This window comes from Nicotiana tomentosiformis, chromosome 12 (genome assembly GCF_000390325.3).
Source record: "Nicotiana tomentosiformis chromosome 12, ASM39032v3, whole genome shotgun sequence".
Lineage (NCBI taxonomy): Eukaryota > Viridiplantae > Streptophyta > Magnoliopsida > Solanales > Solanaceae > Nicotiana > Nicotiana tomentosiformis.
This window is the reverse complement of record NC_090823.1, coordinates 88608927-88624972: the sequence shown is the minus strand read 5'-3', so window position 1 is coordinate 88624972 and position 16046 is coordinate 88608927. Positions and strand designations below refer to the sequence as shown.

Sequence of the window (16046 nt, the reverse complement as noted above, 5' to 3'; positions counted from 1 at the left end):
ATTTTCATTTTTTTGTTGCTCAAACCTATAACATGCCAACAATCTCCTTCTTTGCATGTTATAAATATATAGGTAAATGAGATCCTAATGCCACCACATGGACCAGATTGTTGGCCAAAAGAAGATAGTAACAAGCGATGGCTTGTGTTTTACGACCATTGAAGGTAACGGTGAAAAATAGTGGGAATACATGCAAAGTAAACTGGCTTTTTGCTAGTATTTATTAGTAACAGTGTAACACGAAGGACCAAAATAGGCCTCTGTAATATAGATTCAGCTAGGCCGATAAACCGCCCGATAATAGCTAAACCGATACCAATCCGCCCGATATCTTATCGGGTGGCTAGCGGATTAATACATTTAAAAGCCAATAACCAATAAGTCAAACCGTTAAGAGTAAATAACCACCCGATTAACAGCCCTCATGCAACCACATCGACTATTTCATTGAATACCTAGTAGCTACTATTTCATACCAATATAGGTTAATTGACTAATAGCGCTCTTCCACAGGAAAGACCTTCCTCCTTTTATTATAACCAACGTTAAGAAGGAAAGAAACGAGGAAAGGAACAAACATAAAAAAGAAAGCTTGATTGAAATTTGATTGCTGAGTATCACTTCGGTGTACCATTTTAATAAATCCAGTTCACAAATACAACTGAAATGCTTTACTAGAAACAAAGCACCAGAACCAGATCAAATTAAAGATGAACATTGAACATCAATAATCAAAGTTGTTATTGCGACGGACAAGAGAACGCTAGAGGGAACCCACAGTAGAAAGGAAATAAAAAGAAACAACTTCGAAGAAGTCAAAAGACAATTTGAGGGGCAGTTCCCTCACTGTTGTTCATTGTCAGCTTTGGTTTCCTTAATTTCATCTGCGCCATCATCCTGTATCACAAGCAGAAATGTAAAACTATCAATTTTCGGCCAAATGCTTTTTGATTTCGAGGGCAAGAACTCTAGTAATACAGCTAACAGACAAGAAGGAAACAGATATAAACAAAGTACTCAAAATAGCAGAGTTATTTACCTGCATATCAGAGGTCCAGAGAGTAAGATTGTCACGAAGCAGTTGCATGATCAAAGTGCTATCCTTGTAAGACTCCTCTCCCAGTGTGTCCAACTCAGCAATTGCTTCGTCAAAGGCCTAGCCATAAATCAAAAACAAAATAAGATGAAAAGGAAGATACCTTTCACCGTCCACAAAAACTAAACCTCAATCCTGGCTAGTCGGGGTCAACTATCCATTACATTCCAGTTGGACCTCATTTAATCAATTAAGCATCGGTTCCAAACAAAGCTCCTACGCACTAATTACTATGCCTTATTCAAATCAAGATGCAATGACAAAAGATTCATACCTGTTTAGCAAGATTGCAAGCACGATCAGGAGAGTTCAAAATCTCATAATAAAACACAGAGAAGTTGAGAGCCAGTCCAAGTCGGATTGGGTGAGTTGGGGCAAGTTCAGCATTTGCAATATCCTGCAAGCATCGAGACCATAATGAGCAAAATAATCTTTACTCATATTGGGAAAAAATAAGTGGAGCAAATACAAATAGATCTGATGCCTTATTTTTTGAAAAAGAATGACCTTTAATTATGTCAAATAGGATAGAGTGGAAAATACAAAGGAAGCAAACTGAAAAATTGGGAACTCTTCCAAGATCTCCTCTGTTTTGATTTTGTAAAACTAACCTTTTTTGCACTTTAAGATATCACACTCACCTCCATTATTTTATTATTGTTACTCACTTTTGTCTCAATTTAGGTGATACTTTTTCGTTTTTCGAAATAAAATTTACGTATTTAAAAATCACGTAGAAAATACTATAAGCCACAATAATTAATAATTTAAATTATTAAAAAGTATATGAAAAAATTGCGGTAAAAAAAACTCGTTTAACTTTCGAAATTCGAACACCGTCGTATAAATTGGGACAGATGAAGTATTACTTTTTAACAAGACTAGTTAAATGATAAATTTTTTATAAAACTTTAAATTATATTAATTACTTAACACTAAGTATTTTTTTGTTACAAGTTACAACCCATAACGACAAATAATTGAGTCCTAATGAATTGTAGTGATAAGGCCACCCTGCCACTTATCATACCCATCGTGTATTTAGGTTGTTGATTCTCTCTCAGAGAAGGGAGATTTAGTTTGTAGTTCATTACAGAGGTTATTTCAGTTTTATAATTTTTCAAATGAGGTCAATAAAAATATAGCATAGAAATTCATAAATAAAATACAAGATATTTATAGGGTTATTTATTTCTATCCAAAATGTAAATGGACACAAGAGATCATTTCTTTCGATAAAAATTTGTACTCACTCCGTTTCAATTTAGATGAGGTAGTTTTTACTCGGCACGGAGTTTAAGAAAAAGAAGAAACTTTTGAAAATTATTGTCTTAAAAGTTAAGGGGCAAAAGCTTTACAGGACCATGACATTTTTGTGGTTGTAAAAGCTTCTCATTAAGAGAAAAATGGGTAAAATGAAAAGTTTAAAATTAAATTATTTCCAAATTTAAAAATGTCATTTATTTTGGAACAGACTAAAAAGAAAAGTAACTCATCTAATTTGAAATAGAGATTCAAGTTGGTCACCACAACCCTTTCGCAGCAATAACTTGGTCGTTCAGGGATTCACTAAATATTACTCCCTCTGTTTCAATTTAAATGACACATTTTCTTTATTAATCCGTTTAAAAAAGTGACACATTTCTATATTCAGAAACAATTTAACTTTAAACTTTTTATTTTAACCACTTTAGCTTTGCCACAAAAATATCACGGCATACAAAACTTTTGCCCCTTAAACTTCTAGGACCACATGTTTCAAAAGTTTTTTCCTTACACTTTGTGTCAAGTCAAGTAAATAATCTAAGTTGAAACGAGTACTTTTTTTTTTCCTTACTTTTTTTATTTCATCTTATTGCCACACTTTCTTTAGTCTAGACACCTTTTTCTGAAATAATCTAAATTAGGAGAGGAAAAATGAAAAGGCATGTCAAATTCTTGCCGTCATTCATTCAAGTTTGTGAACCTAAGCCACATCGTAGCCCTACGTTCTATAATATCTTATTTTATTCCTATCATTAATTCAACCCAAAACAAAACCTAATTAACATCAATCTCCGGGAAATCAGATAAATCCATTCTGAAAATAAATAATCAATGGGATTTCTAATGAGACATATACAAATAAAACACGGTCAAATCTAAGCAAATAGATCTATGAACATTCACCATTTTGAAGATATAAGGGAAAAAATGACATACCTGAGCGGCTTTGTAAGCGGAGAGAGTACTCTCAGCGGCTTCCTTACGTTCAGCGCCAGTCTTAAACTCAGCCAAATAACGATGATAATCACCCTTCATTTTAAGGTAAAACACCTTAGAATCACCAGCTGAAGCCGAAGGAATAAGACAAGAATCAAGGAGCTTGAGAATGCCATCACAGATATTGGAGAGTTCAGATTCAATCTTAGATCTGTACTCCTGAATGCATTTGACGTGGTCCTCGTTTCCCCTCGACTCCTCCTTCTGTTCGATGGAGGAGATTATACGCCACGAGGCTCTACGAGCCCCGATAACGTTCTTGTACGCCACGGAGAGGAGATTTCTCTCCTCTACCGTGAGTTCCTCTGACGTCCCTAGGGATGTCGAGACTTTCTCCATGAACGATACCATTTCCTCGTATCTCTCGGCTTGCTCGGCAAGCTTAGCCATGTACACGTTCTCCTCACGCGCCATAATGGATTCTAATTAGGGATCTCTTTTCTTTTTGGTTGTGTTAATGTGGAAATTTTGAGATCTGGGGAGTTTGTGTGTGTTTTCAAGTGGATTTAAAACTAGTGAGAACAAGGGCATTTGCTGTTGGACTTTTTTAGGGACGGGAGAGATTTTAGGATTTTTTTTTTCTATTTGTTTTTTAAATTTCTTTATTTATGATTTCGTAGGTTAAATATAAGTCGTTGGATTAGGAGATTTTGGAAAAGCAAATGATTGACAGCTGGATTTTGGAAGCTGTGATTGGACGGATATGGGCCGAAATTGGGCTACGTGGGTTGTCACGTCCGGCCCGTATTTTAACCAATCAATGTCTGTTTTTAGCCATTGTTTTTTTTGGTTGATTTTAGCTATTTCTTTTGTTTGGCTACTACTCTGTTCACTTTTACTTGACACATTTTGATTTTTCAGGTCCCTTAAAAAATAATTATTTACATAATAATTTTATCACAATAATCCTATTAATTGATACTCAATAATTGAACCCAAATTCCCAAATAACTTTTGAAGAAAAAAATACTCCAATTAATAAGAGAATAAAAGATGATTTTAGTGGACTTTTGTGTTTAACGTGACAATGAAGAGTTCTGTGAATTCCAATATCTAGCATTGAAAAGCTACAATTAACTATTATTTATTCAAGAAATGTTGGTTAATGAATTAAGGGTAAAATATAAAAAAATAATTGTCTTCTATTAATATGCGTAAAATGATAAGTAAAAATTAAAATATATTTTTAGTATAGCTGAACGGATGGAGTACTATGTATAGGAAGAATGATTCTAAAATAAGAAGTCGCCTGCCACTCACCTCTCTTGTGGAAGTCGCACATTTATTTTAATTCTTGGAGATGAGGCCGTGTGATGTGGACAAATTGGTAGTATTTGCGTTGTAGGAAAACTAAGACACGTAATGTTTTTAAAATTATAATGATATTCGAGCTATTTGTGCAGGCATAAACTTCAAATATCTACATGCTAGTCTAAAATCACCTGAGTTCATAATTAGCATTTTTTGTTTTTGGTTTAAAGTTCATAATTAGCATATGGTAGCAATTTATAAACAGTTCTTATCTTTTAATTTTTATTGCTCTACTAGAAGGAAAGAGAGTTCAAAAGTAGATAATTATAACCCTATCGATATATAAAATAAAAAATATATCATCTTCATATAAAAGTTGAACTGATATATTTATGACAAAAGGTACAAATCAGAAATGTGTGTTTTTTCATTATTTTTTGTTATATTATGGCAAGCGTATTGTGGGAACGGTGTGGACAAGACCACAAAAACAACCGAACGAAATAGCACCGTCCTTGATACCACAATCACCAGTTGCCACTCGTCATTTTCCTTGTCAAAAATGGCGCAAAACTTTGTATTTATTTAGTAGCTATAAAAGTTTCAACTCTCTCTATAAACCTAATAAACTTCTTTAATTCTTTACAACCACCTTCTGCATTCTTCATCAATGTCCTTTGATTAAGCTATAAAGTTAAGAGTCAAAATAGAGGCTAGGCTTATTTTATACAACATCAACCACCCCATCACATCCCCCCAAAAAAAACAAAGAAAAATGCATTTTAAGGTTTGTTTTACTTTTGATTTTTTAATTTATATAAGTTCCTGCTCTTCCATTTTTGCAACTAGAAATGTGAGTATTTCTTTTCGAAATTAGTTGCATTTTGTTTGCATTGTATATGACTATAATATTGTTGTCCGATCTCGTTGTTATGTAAACTTGCCGAACTTATATTGCATGGTTTGTGCAACGCCCTTGTAGACGGCTTAATACATGATTTCTTTTCAAATATTCCTTATACACCTTGATAAGTTACGTTATTTTGTGATTTGCCAAACAGTCTCGAGGAATCAGTTGTGATCAGTTCCTTTGGTTTGGTTCTCAGGAGAAATATGGTTAATTCGTAGGGGGAACAATGTGGAGATCCGGTTCTCAAGGGAAATATCAATTCTAAGTTTGTCATCATCAAAAAGGGAGAAATTAATAAGTTATGCGTCTTTTATTTTGATAATTTGACGAACTTCATGAGAGAACTAGATAAGGAACCTGATACAATTAGTTCCCTTGCATTTAGAGTAACTAGTCAGATGTTTGGTTCAATTCTCAATGAAATTAGATAAGGGAACAACAGAGGGAACAAATAGGGATCAATTCCCCTGGTTGTCGTGCAGTCAACTCTACAACTGTAAAAGTTATTGCAATGCACCGTCTGGCAGGCTGTTGCACTGTACCGTCTGACAGCAGTACAACAGCGCAGTTGTAGCTTGCTAAGGCCAAACTAAAGGACACTTTATTACATCATCCTTGATGACCTTACACACACAAATTATTAACATGGGGCAAGGGATTTCATTGATCTAATACTTGCAAAATCCAAAATCATATTCTCTCAAGTGCTAGCCATCACCTCTCTCAAGAATAAAGCTGTTGCAACCTCAAGGACCAGATCCAAAGATTGAAGATATTTTAAGTCCTTAGGTTTATTGAGTCTTTGTTATTTTGTTCTTCATTTGTAATCCTACACTACTTTCATGAAGTGTCTTTGTAGGATAGATTTAAACCACTATTTGGTTTAGTTTCTTGACTAGAGTTAGTCAAGGTTTGTTATTTTGTAATAGAGTTATTGCAAAGGGCTTACAATAGAGTTATGTAAGGGGTGAGGGATTAATAGTTTAATTCCTAGATTGACTAGAGTTAGTCAAGGTTTGTTGCTTTTTAATAGAATTATTACAAAGGAGTTACAATAGAGTTATTGTAAGGAGTGAAGGATTAAGAGTTTAATTTTTAGACTGCAATAAGTTATAATCTGAAGTTTGCTCGGTTTAGTGGAGTTGAAATTCTACTAGGGTAGGTCATGATTTTTAATCTCTTGAGAAAGGAGTTTTCCATGTAAATATTGCGTGTTCTTTATTTACTGCCGATTTACTGTGGGAACAGATAGAGAAGTTGGTTCCCTATACTTTTTAGTTTTATAGTTTGTTGCTTACCGTGGGAACTGATAGAGAACCTGGTTCTCTATACAGTTTGATTGACTCTTAGTTTCTTTCAATTGGTATCAGAGCAAGTTCTTTCTAAAAAGTTAATATCTAGAAGGGATCTACATGGTTGCTCTACCTCGAGAAAGGACAATCAACGTACAGACCATCAAGAATGCATGACTTCATCATGGCTGAGGACTCCAGGTTGTGGGATATAATCTGTGATGGACCTTTTGTTCCCATGAAAACTGTTGGTGAGGGAACCATTACAGTCCCAAAAAAAAGAAAATATTACAACGATACTGATAAAAAGGCTATTGAGAAGAATTTCAGGGCAAAAAAGAATACAACCGCATCTCAGCTTGTCAGTCTGTTAAGGAGATCTGGGAAGCTCTTCAAACTGCCCATGGGGGAACTACTCAGTTTAAGCCGTCCAAAATTGATATGCTTACTACTGAGTATGAGCTTTTTAAGATGAAGGAGGATGAGTCTACTCAAGATATTAACACACGTTTCACCTCTATTATCAATGAGCTTCACTCTCTTGGAGAAGTTATCCCAAGAAACAAGTTGGTCCGAAAAATACTCAGTGTTTTACCTGGTTTCTGGGAAAGTAAAGTGAATGCTATCACTGAAGCTAAGGATCTGCAGAATCTAACCATTGATGAACTCATTGAAAATCTCAAAAGCTATGAGATAAAGATAAAAACGATCTTGAAAGAAGAGAGCCCAAGAAGGAGAAGAACCTGGTTCTCAAAGCTGCCCACAATGACTCAAGTAGTGATAAATCTGACATGACGTATCTCACTCGAAGATTTCAAAAAATGATTCATAAAAATGGTAGGATGCCAAAGAAAGGAAGTTCTAGTAGGAACTTCAAAGGAAATAATTGTTGTCATAAGTGTAAAAAGCATGGACACTTCATTAAAGATTGTTTTCTTCATAAGAAGGATCATTACAAAACCAACACTGAAAAGGCGGTTAAGAGGAACCAGGTCCCTAACAGAAAATTCAAAAGAAGAGATGTTGCTGATAATATGGTGAAGCAAGCCCTGGCTTCCTGGAGAGATTCCTCTAGTGATTTTGAAGATGAAAATGACCAAGGAGATACATCTATGATGATTGCTGACATTGGATCTTCAGAATATGAGTCAATCGTTGCACTCATGGACAAATCTGATGATGATGAGGACAAGCAGGAAGATGAGGTAAAATTTCTTGATGTTCAAAGAAATTTTAAAACTTACTCTAAGAAAAAATTATTGTCCTTAGCAAATGTGTTGATTGATGCATATCATAGCCTCATTAATGAGAAAATACTTTAATTGATGAAATTGGTGGCATAGAACAAGATAGGGATGATATGGTAGTTTCTATTATAGACTTGAAGGAATAAGTGAAAAAAGTAACTAGAAAAAAATATCTTGTTGAAAAACCAAACGAAAAAATGGATGGACAACCCTAAAGGTAAAGAAGTGTCTAGTGAGGCTCAACTTGATCTTGAGAGTGGGCTTAAGAAAGTTAAAACAAGTCTTGTTGTTGAGCTTAAAAAGAATATACAACTTCAAGAGGATCTGAAAAGGGGTAAAAAATAATCTTGATAAGTCACTTAAATGGACCCTATCCTATAATATAATAACGTCTATGTACAAGAGTAATGAAAGAAACATGCAAGGAATTGGGTTCCAAAAGGCTAAAACCTGCTATAATCCCCATAGCAAGTATGTAATTGTGGCTGATAATTGGATGTGTACTCATTGTGGACAAACTGATCATTATAAGGACTCTTGTAAAACTAAAATTCAGTCTCTACAGAAAAATAAAGTTTTTGTTGAAAATAAGCATATTGTTGAGGAACCTGGTCCTCTAAGAGAAAAATATATGTTGCCTTCACGGGCGAAAAGAAGTTTGATCCACCCATTCTATCATTATAAGGGACCCAAGCTAGCTTGGATTCTTAGGTCTAATCAGTGATTCCGTGTGTAGGTTGGAGTGAGAGGTAGTAATTAAAAAATAATACATGGATAGCGGCTGCTCTAACTATATGACTGGAGGAATGGATGATTTCCTCTCACTCTAGGCCTTCCAAGGTGGGAGTGTGTCCTTTGGAAATGACAAGAAGGGCTATATTCTTGGTGTTGGAAAAATTGGCAAAACACTCTCCCATGCAACTGAAAATGTATGTACCATGCGAGTGGCTTGAAATATAGCTTATTGAGTGTGTCTCAAATCTATGATAAGGGAAAATGAAGTGAAGTTTTTGTCCAAATCTTGCATTGTCACCAATCTCAAAACTGGTGAAGTGGTGTTGATAGCCAAAAGGTTCAAGAACATCTATGTTGTTGATCTTGATTCACTGAATGATTGTGATCTAACATGCCTAAGTGTCATTGATGATGATGCTGAGTTATGGTGCAGACATTGGGGCATGCGAGTTTTTATTTGCTGAACAAGTTGGTTTTGGAGGACTTGGTTCGTGGGCTAAAGCAGTGAACACAGTCTGCTACTTGATTAACAAGTGCATGATCAAGTCCCTTCTTGATAAGTCTCTCTATGAACCGCTCAATAGGAGAAAACCCAAGCTGACCAACCTAAGAGCCTTTGGATGCAAAACTGTTTTGATCTCAACAATGGTGGCAAAGGGTCACACAACAAAGAAGATGAAGATGGAGAATTTACAAAGGCTCCTGTTGAAGCTATAGATATTGCAAATGGAAAGACTGATTTGATGTGTCAAGTTAAGCAGAGCGATGAAGAAGATGCAGCAGAATCTCCAAAAGGCACAAAGGAACCTGGTCCCTCTATCACCTCGACTGAAGCTGAACATAGGGTTTCTGATGTTGCATCAGGTACTCTTGATACATAACAAAGAAGTAAAGTCATAATTTTGTTGATGTCAATGATGTTTCAATTATGGAGGAACCTGGTCCTTCGAATTCTGAAGTTTAAGTACTTCAAGGAGCTGCTGAAAAGATTTGAGATGGAGAATGCTAAGACAATTGATACACCTATTGCCACTACTGCTCGTTTAGACATGGACGAACCTGGTTCTCCTGTCAATAAAACTATGTATAGGGGTATCATTGGATCTCTTCTGTACTTGACTATTAGTAAACCTGATATTATTTTTAGTGTTGGGTTGTGTTGTAGGTTCCAATCAAGCCCAAAAGAATCTCACTTGAAGGTTGCCAAAAGAATTTTGAGGTATCCAAAGGGAATGTAGGACCTAGTCCTCTTCTATCCTTCAGGAGATAAATTTAACTTGGTTGGATATGCTGATGCTGATCATGTTTGATATCTGGTGGATCGAAAGAGAATATTTGGAATGGCATATTTTCTGGGGTCATATTTGATCTCTTAGGGCACAAAGAAATAAAACCTTGTGGCTCTTTCTACTATTGAAGCTGAATATGTAGATGTTGCCTCTTGTTGTGCTCAACTGATATAGATCAAGCAACGACTAAAAGATTTGGGCGTGTTTACAGATTATGTGCCATTGTTGTGTGATAACATAAGTGCTCTAAACATGGTAAAGAACCCGATACAGCACAAGGGGACAAAGCATATTGATATATGATATTACTTTTTGAGAGACAATGTTGAAAAGTGGCTTATTTGTATGAAGGTTTGCAAGATGGAGGATCAGGTAGAAGATATTTTCACCAAAGAACTGAGTAGAGAACACTTTGAAAGAGATCGTCTAGAGTTGAGGTTGATCAAGCTCAACTAAGGACCTAATCCCTTGATGATTGGCTATATAAAGAAGGAAAGGTACAATGTTAAAATATGTTTTTATGGTGGCATATAACTCAATTCTATACCGTTACAGGTATACACACATGGTTGTTTCAGGAGAAAACAAGTATGAGTGACATTGCGCTTCTAAGAGTTTTTCCTCAAATTTTCAAATTGTTAAGGAACCTGGTTCCTATGACTCAGGTTAGTAGTCTCTTCAATACTTATATGCCTTTTTAAATTGCTGAAGTGTCATGTCATTAATTTATTCTCACCTATCTCCTAACTTTTAAAGTCCAAAATGTTAAACTTTTTTGAACTGACCTGTTGCCCCCAAAAAACCATTTCCTTCTCTCACACCCAACCAAAACCGATTATTTTCTTCAAAACCAAAATCAGCCTTATCTCAAAAAGAATCCTTCTCTCCAAATATGCAAGAAGTGAACCCAAATCTGTCACTTTCCAAAATCCTAACTCTATCTGAATTGAAACCCCAAGAAGTCTTTGGTACATTTTGATGGGACTTTAACTGGAAGGGAATGGGGTAGATCTAATATTCTAGAGAGTGAGGCTGAAATTATTGTTGGGTTTTTAGAAACCTTAAAGGATGGAGGAATTGGCAAATGTGTTGGAAAAGAGAGAACTGAATGAGGGACCTGGTCCCTCAAATACTTCTTAGGATGTTAATTTTGATGATGATCTTTTTCTCTTGAGTTCTGTGCTTAAACGAACCTATGATCCAGTACAAAGGATTGATGAAAAGTAGGCTGATTGATGATGAAGTGGCGTGACCTACTGATGTGGTGATTGTGGAAGAGAGAATGAAGTAGAAAAATCTTCGCTTATGAGAAAGAATTTTTAAAAAAAAGCAAAATAGAGAAAATAAAGTTGGCTGAGATAGATGCAACAGAGGATAAGGGTGAACAGATTGAGAAGAAGAAGAGGGAGACATGGCCGCTCAGGAAAAGAAAGGGTAGTGTGAGTGAGGAACCTGGTTCCTTACAGAAGCAAAAGGTTGAATTATCGAGTTTAGAGAGGTATAAGAGTCTAAAGTCTCAAAAAGTGTTGTTAGGCAAAGTGTTGTCTCTGATATTGCTAAAAAATGGAGGAACTTCTTGACATTGTTGAGTTCCAAAAATAGAATCACCTCTTTTGTTCCTCCAACTCCTAACGTTTATGAAGAAGAAGTAAAAACTGGGACTGAGTTTGTTCTTGATAAGGAGAAGCTTGGGGAGATTCTTGGTGATCTGATTGATGGTTCAACCTACTCAGATAGGTAGAGAACCAGGTCCTCGTAGTTCCTTGGCAGAATAGAATGCTCAATTGAAGGGTGAGAATGAAAGATTGAGGAAATATGTGGAGGACCTGATAGAGCAGATGATCATTGATAAAAGGATTGTGAATGAACGAATGAACATGCTCATCAAGGCTTTAGCCCCTTAATTTTCTTCCTGCCTAGTGATCCATGTCTTTCACTCCTTCCAAATTCCCTCAAATTTCTATCTTCTTTTGATCCCTAATTTGATGACATTGGTACTTTAGTTGTTTAAATTGTCATATTCTATATTGTTGAAACTACTGTGCTTTTATTATAATTACTATATTATGGGCAATCACTCTATTTTGTGCAATGGAATTCACTTGTTATTCTTGTTATTGTTTGGTTGTGTTGCCCAAGTGGCATGAGTTAATATTGCTGAACTTTTTTTTGGTTATGCTTCTTCTGTTATTCTTTTCAATGATGCCAAAAAGGGGAAGTTATATAGGTGTCAACAGGGTGAAAGAACAAAATCGAATTGATATGATGTGTTGTTCATGAAAGATAGCTCTGCTTCGCAGGGGGAACGTTGCTGATAATATGTTGATTATAGGTCTGATTCGCAGGGGAACAAGTGAGGAATCCGATTCTCATGGGGAACATCAATTTTGGGTTTGTCATCATCAAAAGGGGAAAATTACTCTAAGTTACGCTATTTTATATTTTGATGATTTGCCAAACATTCTCGAGGAACCAGGTAGGGCCAGATGTGATTAGTACATATAAGGAATCTGATTCTCAAAGGAATATCAATTCTGGGTTTGTCATCATCAAAAGGGGAAAATTAATAAGTTATGTTATTTTGTATTTTGATGATTTGTCAAACAGTCTCGAGGACCTAGTTGTGATCAGTTCCTTTGGTCTGGTTCTCAAGGGGAATATGGCTGATTCGTAGGGGGAATAATATGGAGATCTGGTTCTCATGGGGACTATCAATTCTAAGTTTGTCATCATCAAAAAGGGGAAAATTAATAAGTTATGCGTCTTTTATTTTGATGATTTGACAAACTTCATGAGAGAACCAAATAAGGAACCTGATAAAATTAGTTCCATTGCATTCAGAGTAACTAGTTAGATGTCTGGTTTAATTCACAATGAAATCAGATAAGGGAACAACATAGGGAACAAAGAGGGATCAGTTCCCCTGATCGTCGTGCAGTCAACTCTATAGCTATAAAAGCTATTACACTGTACCGTCTAGCAAGCTGCTGCACTGTACCGTCTGGCAAGCTGCTGTACTGTACCGTCTGGTAGCAGTACAACAGCACAACTGTAGCTTGCTAAGGCCAAACTAAAGGACATTTTATTGCATCATCCTTGATGACCTCACATACAGATATTATCAACATAAGGCAAGGGATTTTATTGGTCTAACACTTGCAAAAATCCAAAATTATATTCTCTCAAGTTCTAACCACCACTTCTCTCAAGATCAAAACTACTACAACCTCAAGGACCAGATCCAAATATTGAAGATATCTTAAGTCCTTAGGTTTGTTGAATATTTATTATTTCGTTCTTCATTTATAATCCTACACTAATTTCAAAAATTGTCTTTGTAGGACAGATTTAAACCACTGTTTGATTTAGTTTCTTGACTAGAGTAGTCAAGGTTTGTTACTTTGTAATAGAGTTATTGCAAAGGGCTTATAATATAGTTATTGTAAGGGGTGAGGGATTAAGAGTTTAATTCTTAGATTGACTAGAGTTAGTCAAGGTTTGTTGATTTGTAATAGGGTTATTACAAAGGGCATACAATAGAGTTATTGTAAGGAGTGAGAGATTAAGAGTTTAATTCCTAGATTGCAATAGGTTATAATATGAAGTTTGCTCGGTTTAGTGGAGTTGAAATCCTACTAGGGTAGATCATGATTTTTAATCCCTTGAGCAAGGAGCTTTTCACGTAAATATCGCGTGTTCTTTATTTACTACCGATTTACTGTGGGAACAAATAAAGAAGTTGGTTCCCTATACTGTTTGGTTTTACAGTCAATTACTTACTGTGTGAATTGATAGAGAATTTGGTTCTCTATACAGTTTGGTGGACTCTTAGTTTGTTTCCCACCTTAACTCTGCGAGTGACTTTTGACACACTTCAGAAAGAAAGAAAAACTTATTTTCTTGGCTTTGTTGGATAAGTCAAGCAAAAAACCCTAAGAAGTACAAAGTCAATTTCATGTCATGTTCTTTCCATCATCTTGATTTGTTACGGATCCATAATTGTGGAGGGAAGTGTTTGCGTGGAATTGGAGGAAAAGAGATCTTAAAGAGAGTAAATAAATATGGATATTCTTTGCTTATTTATCAACTATCTGCAATAAATTAAAGCATTTTTTTATGAAATGGTATATTATTTAAATACTTTTAATTTTAAAATGTTTTAATATATGGTACCTTATATCGTTCTCGATTGTTTAAACTTTACTTTATAAAATAAAAAATTTAATGTCCAAATATAAACAAAAAATTAAACATTTGACTGTTGCATTCTAGATATTTGCACAAATAGGATCTTTCCGTGCCACCGTTTTAGTTTTGACCTTTTTTAACAACTTTTACAAAAATAGATTCATGGCCAATATTAGATAGCAAAATCCTAATGAATGGTAAAACTTAAATTGACGGGTAAAACATGCAAATCACCAAGATTTGTGACCAAATCACAGATCACAATAGCTAGCATTTGGCCACAACTCTTGGCAGATTTTAAGCTGATGAGCAGAACTTGCCTTGTCAGTGTCACACATCCTGATAGAAGCGGAAATTTGGAGCGCCAGAATTTGGTCATTAAATTTTAACGAATCGCCATAACTTACCGTGTGAAAATTTCACATTTTGCTTCAAAATTGGTCCAAAATAAACTTCAAAATTTGATATCCAACCTTCTAATATCAATCGCAAAAATTTACAATGGTTCAGCCCAAATATTTAAAGAGTCAATAGACTCACTTTGTCGCTCCAAAGTTTTTCCAGCTCAACAAAATCGAACAATAGTGTGATTTAATTTTTCTTTAACCAGACCAATTCTAAACCAATAGGGATACACGGTATATAAGCTCAATGGAACGCTATCCACATAATTTCAACTACAAATAAGTAAAGAATGATCAATTTTTTGCATCACATATCTCATACTTTTTTAATTTTAGTTATGTGCTCGTCACAATATATCGGAAAAAGGAGGGGGAAGAGGAATTCAGAAGATGGAGAAAGAGGAAAAGAAGAATAGGGTAGAAGGGAGAGGGAGAAAAGACGGAGAAGTTCTGCCGAAATTCATATTCGCACAACTTCTCTTAATAGGAATATTCTTGGCCGCATTCTGAATCTCTTCTTATTTTGGAATGGGTAAGAGTATTTATTTTGTTAGCAAATTTGGTGAAGCAAGACTGAAGAATCCGACCTATTTGGGTCAATATGATGAGTTATGTGCACCCGTAGCCAATTTTCACCTTGGAATGAATTAAATCATATCTAGTTTGAAGAAATGGGTCTTAAATTTTGAATATGAAAAGTGAGTTTATTTTAAGTGGGTGTTGTTAGAAAAACTTATTTTCTTCTTCCAGCAGTTCTTCTATAAGTTAATTCACGGAGTAAATTAAAATACCATATAAAATTACCATTGTTGCAAGCCCGAAGAAGTTGATCTTGAATTTCAAATATAAAAAGTGAGTTTAAATCAAGTGAATGTTGTTGAAAAAGCTTGAAAGCATTAAAAGGTGTGAAGACTAACTTTATTTATGTTTTTGATATTTTGCAGTAAAGTAAGTAGGATGTTTGAGAGACATAATATGCCTGAAGTTCCATGAAGTTCTGTCATATATACCTGAAGTTAGGGTGTAAATGCCTAAAGTTCAATTGTATATGCTTGAACTTCACATATAAATGCTATAAATTCAGTAATATATGTGACCTTCCAATTTATCTTTCTCGCTTCTCCTTGCCAATAATCCTACAAATTCAGAAGAAAAATATCGGAAGTTTGGCTTTGGCAAGCCGAATTACAGATGCGTAATGTCGAAAATTTGCTGGCAAAATTAATATATCAAACTTTAAAAAATAAAATTAACTTCTGACGCTGATTTTTGTTACTTCAATTCTCTGTGTCTAAATTTATTTCTGAGGTGACTAGACTTATAAAACTTCATAGTTAGGCCATGATCTAGGATCCATTTGGACATAGATTCT

At 35.1% G+C, this 16046-nt stretch overlaps 1 protein-coding gene and 1 long non-coding RNA gene across 2 annotated transcripts; one reads left to right on the top strand and one right to left on the bottom strand.

Annotated features, from left to right (window-relative positions):
* Positions 1–579: 579 nt before the first annotated feature.
* Positions 580–3946, bottom strand: LOC104121663 (14-3-3-like protein B). Its single transcript, XM_009633709.4, has 4 exons — positions 3299–3946; positions 1371–1493; positions 1040–1156; positions 580–897 (listed from the first exon to the last, which is right to left on the bottom strand). Exons 1-4 carry the CDS (start codon positions 3770–3772, stop codon positions 844–846), a joined length of 768 nt encoding a protein of 255 aa, XP_009632004.1. The 5' UTR covers positions 3773–3946; the 3' UTR covers positions 580–843.
* Positions 3947–14975: 11029 nt separating this feature from the next.
* On the top strand, positions 14976–15782 carry LOC117273760 (uncharacterized). The gene is made up of 2 exons (XR_004503778.1): positions 14976–15526; positions 15619–15782. It is a non-coding gene; the product is annotated as an uncharacterized lncRNA (long non-coding RNA).
* Positions 15783–16046: the final 264 nt, after the last annotated feature.